Source organism: Neophocaena asiaeorientalis, unplaced genomic scaffold, assembly GCF_003031525.2.
Source record: "Neophocaena asiaeorientalis asiaeorientalis breed wild unplaced genomic scaffold, Neophocaena_asiaeorientalis_V1.1 scaffold487, whole genome shotgun sequence".
Classification (NCBI taxonomy): domain Eukaryota; kingdom Metazoa; phylum Chordata; class Mammalia; order Artiodactyla; family Phocoenidae; genus Neophocaena; species Neophocaena asiaeorientalis.
In genome coordinates, this window is record NW_020173398.1 from 446,706 (window position 1) to 453,775 (window position 7,070).

Genomic DNA, 7,070 nt, shown 5'->3' on the forward strand with positions numbered 1-7,070 from the left:
GCTGCCTGATGCTCACTGGCCCAGATTTCATCATTTCTGTGTCAGTTATCAATTCTTACAGAGAAGGGAGAAAAAAACATATACACACACACATATATACCTGTGTGTGTGTGTGTGTATATATATATATATATATATATAAACACACAATGAGCTACAGCTGTAACAATTTACCTCTTTCCCTGTCAACACAAAGAAGAAAATTCCAGTGAAAAAATGAAATGTTTCTTTTTATGAAAATGATACTATTTTCCAAGACGTACTTGGGGGTGGGGGTGGGATGGTTAGTATAGTATCCATTGGAAAGGAAGAGGCTTACACAAGTGTGACATTTGTTCATTTTAAGGAAAAAGTTCCTGTGTAGAACAAACATATACCAAATAGTAAACCAGGACAATATTCCACCCCCCCAAATAGTTTTAATATTAGGAATAATTTCAATATTCCTAACTAGAATATTCAAAGAAGTGAATGTGTTCTTTATCATTCTGTGTGTAAAGATTGTTATAAAATAACTCTTCCATCTAGAGTTTACTCAGTGAACATTCCTTCTTTGATACTTGAAAGATGCAAATAAAATGATATGTATCAGCCAGTCAGTTTCTCAGAGATGACTCCACCGACTTTTCCCATCTCAATTATGCCTCTTTTAAACTGCATCATAGCACTGTGTACTTTTTCTCTAAAGTGCTTATAATAAATTATTATATAATTATTAAGTAGTAATAAGCAGCATTAAATAATAAATCAGCAATAAAATATTAAATACATTATAGATATAAAGCTTTCTCTTCCACAAGTCTGGAGTCCTGTTAGGGTAAGGAATATGTTTGTTTTGATCATAACTATATTCACAGTAACTACCTGCACAGAGCTTGGCAAATTTGTGGACTACATGCAGAAACTAATGTGTCATCAAGGAGCTCATATTCTAATGGGGAGACAGTTTAAAGATGTTGATAAAGCAGAGCACGGGGTACACAGTTAATTTAGAGGCACAGAGGAGGCATCTATTTCAGCAAGAGAGACCGTCCAAATGTGTATATTCACTGGTTTATGATACATTTTAAATAAAAGAGCACAAATGCTACATGGTATATGACAAAAATCCCAAGAGGGTCATGAATGGCTAAAGTGTCAGAAATACTGTCTTAGAGGAAAACAATGCATACTCTGATGAAAAGACATAACTGACAAGTGAAAATGATCCTTTTCTCTTACTCTCATTATTTTTGATTTTTCTTTTACACTATGGAGGTCAACATTTCCAAATGCTCTCTGGACATCTCCTAGGTGTCCTATCAGCACCTCTGGTTCATTACGTCTGAAACTTTACTTACTACTTCTTCCCCCTGCAGCCCAAAGGATGTAAACAGAAAAAAGTGTTCAATCTAACCAATAATCAGAGAAATGCAAATTAAATCCACCATACCACTTCAGCCCCATCAGATTAACCAAAATTTCAAAATCTGACAATACCAAATGTCACTGAGGCTGTGAAGAAATGTGAACTAATATATTTTGAGAGGGATTATAAATTAGTACAACAGCTAAGATCTCTCCCTCCCTCCTCTCTCTCTCTCTCTCTCTATATATATATATACACACACACAAACTTACACACATATATATGTATATATTTATTTCCAAAATATATATCATAGAGAAATTCTTACATATCTACACAGGGTTTTTAATTTTTTAAAACTTTTTTTGATCCCAACAAATATTTATTGAATACCTATTAAGTTCTGTGCACTTGACCATATCAATGAACAAAGGGAAAGATAAGAAACAAAAAAAATAATAAGTAAACCATGTATCAGAAGGTAGTAAATGCTAAGAGGAAAGGGGAGGGGCTAAAAGAACAACACAGGGGATCTGGAGTGTAGGGAGTGGGGGAAAAGGGCATACTGCAGTATTAAGTAGGGTGTTCAGAGTGGGCCTCTTTGAGAAATTCAGATTTGAACAAAGACTTAAAGAAGTTGAGGGAATTATTTGGGGAAGAGTATTCTACCAGGTAGAGTGAAAGCTAGAGACTAGTGCAGGGCAATGTGACTGGAGCCAAAGGAACAGGCAGAGCAGGTATTGAGGTCAGAGGGAGGGCCTGAGAAGGCAGAACCTGTGGAGTGCTGTAAGGATTTAAATTCCTGTAGAGTTCTGAGCTGAGGGATGATAAGATATAGCTTAAATTCCAACAGGACCACACTGGCAGCTAGGTACAGAATGTAGGGAAGTAGGGTGGGATCAGGGTAGGAACAGGGAGAAGAGTTAGTGATGCTGAAAGCTCGGCTTCTGTGCACTGGTGCCGTATTGAATCTCAGAGACAGAGTTTTGGGTGAAGTATAAAAGAATTGCTTTATTGCTTTGCCAGGCAAAGGGGGCACAGAGGGCACCTGCCCCAAAACGCTGTGTCCCAACCTAGGAGGATTTGATGAGGAGTTTTATAGCAATGGGTCAAGGGTGGGATTGCTGATAAGATTAGGGTGTGTGTAGGGCCTGCACTCCTCTAATCTGGTCTCAGGTAATCTTGATGAGTTTCTCTGGTTCCTTTAATGCAGCCTCAGTTGGAATTCTCTGGTATGAAGAAAGCTGACATCTAAAAAAGCTTAAAGACGTAGTTCTGTGTATCCCTTGAGGTGGAACCAGGACTTTTCCCCAAGGCTGCACTATTGTTTCTTGGCTGCCTCTCCCTTGTCTTTGCATCCCTTCCCTTCCCGGATTAGCAACGGTTGGAATCTGTCCTTTGGAATGCAGAGAAGGTCATGAAGGCTGGAGTCAAGAAATGGGGGACAGAAAGGCTTCAGTGCCCAGGAGCCCCACAGGGTCTTGCTTGGTTTCATTATGAGGTTACTATATAATGGTGTTTAAAATGAGGCAGTGAGAAATAGATTCCAGATATATTTTAAAATTAGTTTTCCTGAAAAAAAAAAAAGTAGTTTTCCTGAGAGATTAAACGTGAGGTTTGAGAGAAAGAAAGAAGAATCAAGAATGACTCAGACATTTGGCCTGCCCAACTGGCAGGATGGAACTGTCATCAACTGACACAATAGGTAAAGCAATTTTTGGAGAGATCCGGTAGTCTAGTCAAGGACATGCTAAGTTTGAGATATCTAGATGACTATAAATAAAATGGGCTCTACTATAGCCAATTTTACGGATAGTAAATAAACCAAAAAATTTAATTATTCAGAAATTTCCAAGTATGCAAAATAATTATTGAGAATGAAAAAGAAACTAATTGCCACTGTCTACTGAAAGAAAAATGCATAAGGAAAAGTTATAAATTAAGTTTTATTCAGGGACCTTACTAAGGACTCAAGCCAGGGAGACAGCCTCTCAGCCCTGAAGAACTGCTCCAAAGAGGTAAGGGAAGAACCAAGATATATATGAACTTTTTTTTGCTGGGAAAAACATGTAATCAAGCACAGAATGATTACTGCTCATCACAAAGAATAGACAGACATCTCATGTTAATGATTTTAGTGCTTTTCTATGTAGGGAAGATTCAAGAATCTGGGGTCATTGAAATTTTTCCTTTGATAGGTATCTTAACTTTCTAGGGTATGGTATATCCAAGCAAAGAATGCTTCCTGTTTTTCTCCATCCTAAATTCCCCTCAGGGTGTGCAGTCGGTGGGTTATTAGCTTGATTCCTGTAGAACTGGAATGGCAGTAACACTTTTTTTCTTTACACCAGTTTAAGTTTGGGGACTACCATTTGTAACATATTATACTTTAAGAATGAAACATTACACATAGAATGCTTTACTTTAGAAGCAGATGAAATGAATTACTAAGTTGAGTAAATTGAGTGTATTTACTTAAATTATTTGAACAATAATGTGGCTTTCAAAGTTGATGAAAATTTTTTAAACATTAAGGCTTAATGATTGAGAAGTAACACTATGTGGACTTTATCAAAATAATTAACTATGGAGGATGTTGTGGATCAAAGCTCCTAAGAGAAAAAGTACAACTATCTTTAATTGCTAAGGAGTTTCAATTATATAATACAGTATTATTGACTATAGCCACTATCTAAATCCTCAGGATTTATTTACTTATTGGTAAATAATAAACACAAAAACATAAACTTGATGTTGTTCCAGACACATTACTACATAATCACCACTAATAAGTCAGTTCTCTCCTTTTAAGCATCACCAAAATAAATTGTAACCATACTATCAGCACTCCACATGAGAAGCAAACACATAAATAAGATTCAAGTATGAGCCATTTTAGGATCTAGATCAGAGTTTCTCAAACTACTGACATTTCGGTTCAGATAATTCTTTGTTAGGGCAGTGGAAAAGGCTGGTCTGTGCATTGTAGAATGTTGAGCAGCATCCCTAGCCTCTACCCACTAAATGCCAGTAGCAACTCCCAAATGTTGTCGCAAGCAAAAAAGCCTCCAAGTAATACTCATGGGGTCAAGAGGGGTGCAACAGGCCTGCAAAACTATCTCCAGCTGAGAACTACTGATCTCGAATAACATTTTCTGAATGAAAATTCCATAATGGATCTTGAAGCCTCAACAGCCTCATCATGCATAACTTATAAGGGAGTTGCAAGGAAGTGGGCAGAAGGGTGTCAGTGTGATAATCCCTAACTCTGAGCAGCAAGTCTCCGTTAGCATCCCCTTCATTTCTCAGCCTCAGTCACCAAAATGGTCCTAAGGATTTGGAGAAATTAAAAGTAGCTTCTCTCTACTAGAGGGTGGGAAATACTATCTGTCAGCAAGTCAATAAGTAGTGCTCAATCTATTTGGCAGCTGATCTGACAAAACCAAGATGTAGCCTCATTTCAGGACACTGCTCTCTTTATGGCACACAGTCTCAGTTTTAAACAAAGAACAGCCGAAACTAAAAGAGACATGATGATGGAGCAGGATTCATTCAGTAAGTATTACTGAAGGCCTGCTATGCTGTGTGCTAGGCACAGGGGATGTAGTAGTGTAAAAGGCAGAAAAAATAACCAACATGGATGAGTTACATATATAGTAGACCAATCTGTAATGAATGAGAAAAACCAAAGCAGGGATGATCAAATATGAGATTTAAGGGGTGATGGTGGGGTTAAAATTTTAGCTAGGGGGGCCAGGGAAGGGCCAAACAATGAGTGAGAATATTTTGAAAAAGAAGTATAAAGTACTCTATGTAGTTTATTTACTATCTGGAAATACTCTGTCGTTATGTAAAATTATATATATAAACCCATATTCAAGATAGGAAATAATTATATATATTTAAATAGCAATACATTGACTTCAATATAACTACAAACAGCAAAAAGCAAGGTCAGTGTTTTGTCCCCTAAAGAATGGGATTATTTGGCACATGGCAGGTCAGAAAGGACACTGCTAGAATTTATCTCAATGAACTAAAAAAACAATGAAGTAATGCAATGCATCTTTCCAAAACAGTCTTTATAAATAATGAAATTCATGCTTTTGATCTGGGCAATTACATAAAATTGAACTGTATTTATTTCTTATATATATTTTTTTACCTTATTTGAGGTCAGCTCAGGTCTAATGAGCAATATGGAATTTTGTATTGTGCAAATAAAATGGCTTAAATCATGATCAGAAAAATTCCTATTTTCATATTCACAATGTTATAAGGAATGTGGCCAAAGATTAAGGTTATAAACTCATGAATGAGCTAGTCATTTGAATCTCCAATTATCTGACCTTGTTTGATAGCCATATCCCATACCACGACCAATAGAGCTAGCAGTGAGAACAAAAAGAAAAATATCCCATAACCTGGAAGACTCCATTCTACCCCCATTAAAGATCTCTTTCAGAAATTCTTAAAACATAAGAACAAGAAAGAGACCAAAGTAAATACAAAATAATCCAAAAAAAATTGGTTTTTCCAAAGTATAGTGATTCTGAAAATGCCTAGTATTGTTTCTTGGCTGAATGTTCAGCATTTGATATAAATGAAAATATATTAGAAAGAAACTACACATTAAGCCACAGTGTAGCATAGTTTTGTGTTTGTTACACTTCAAAAGGCCTTGCTCTTAATCATCAAAATTATAATTCTGTGCTTCTTAAAGTTAATACACAGTTTACTAGAAATTTATTTGTAAAAGAAAGTGGTCACTGAACAAAGCATTCAGAGATTTCCACCATATAATTTTTCCCCTTGTTGGATGCTCAATTCCTGGACAGAGGGACTCTTTTAATTTCTGTGGATGACTTTACTAGGAAGCCTGAAAAGCCCCAGTTCCTTAATATTGCAAAATCACATTCTTGTTAAGTATATTAAAGCACTGTTTTAGAACAATCTGTTTCACCGACCCTCTGACATCTAGCAAGTCATGATGACTTTCCGACACACACGTTAATTTGTTACATATTTATTATGCAAACAGTAAGGCTCTTGTACTATGTCACGCATAATGCACGAAGAGATCACATTTCCATTAAGGGGACATGTAAACAATTTACGTAACATGAAAAGAACCATAATAGAGAAATATATAAGGTGTTTTAGGAGTAGAAACCCCGCCTGAGTAGGTTCACAGACTGACTTTTCTCCTGAAAAAATAAATGCACCCAGTTCCTCCCATTTAGAGCTTAAAACTCTTTCTTAGTGATCATCATTCTTCTGTGTTGCCTTCATCAATGAAGAAAGCATGCAACCTGATCAAAAAAACCCGATCAGCATACCTTGTGGCTTTGGACTTGCAGCTGAGTGTTTTGCTGGAGTTTTCCCATTTATTCCCTGAGCCTCTTCATCAGATACATTCTGATCAATCAGTGTGGTTGTGCTGCTTTTCAAGCAAGGTGAAACTATAGTGATCTTTGGACAGGTACTGCTGCCTGGGAGAGTTCAAAAAGAAAGAACAGGTAAATGCAGAGGTGGAGCATAACTACATCTCAGGACTTAATTTCTTCTGACCCCATAAAACAAAAACAGTCACAGTTACAAGAGTATGCATTGAAATAATTTTCCCACGTGTGCTGGCCTTGACAAAGAGTTCTCCTGAGAAAGATCTCATTCCACGTGCTTGAGAAACCTTATAATACACGCTGACAGAGACTGCTGACTA

General features: G+C 36.7%; 1 protein-coding gene across 11 annotated transcripts in view; it reads right to left on the minus strand.

Moving 5' to 3' along the window:
• FGD4 (FYVE, RhoGEF and PH domain containing 4) overlaps positions 1 to 7,070 on the minus strand; it is a 196,060-nt gene that overhangs the window by 68,870 nt on the left and 120,120 nt on the right. For all 11 annotated transcript variants that reach the window (XM_024747119.1, XM_024747118.1, XM_024747117.1 and 8 more), the window contains one exon: positions 6,688 to 6,840. In XM_024747119.1, the coding sequence (XP_024602887.1) occupies positions 6,688 to 6,840 (153 nt within the window). The remainder of the gene's footprint in view (positions 1 to 6,687; positions 6,841 to 7,070) is intronic.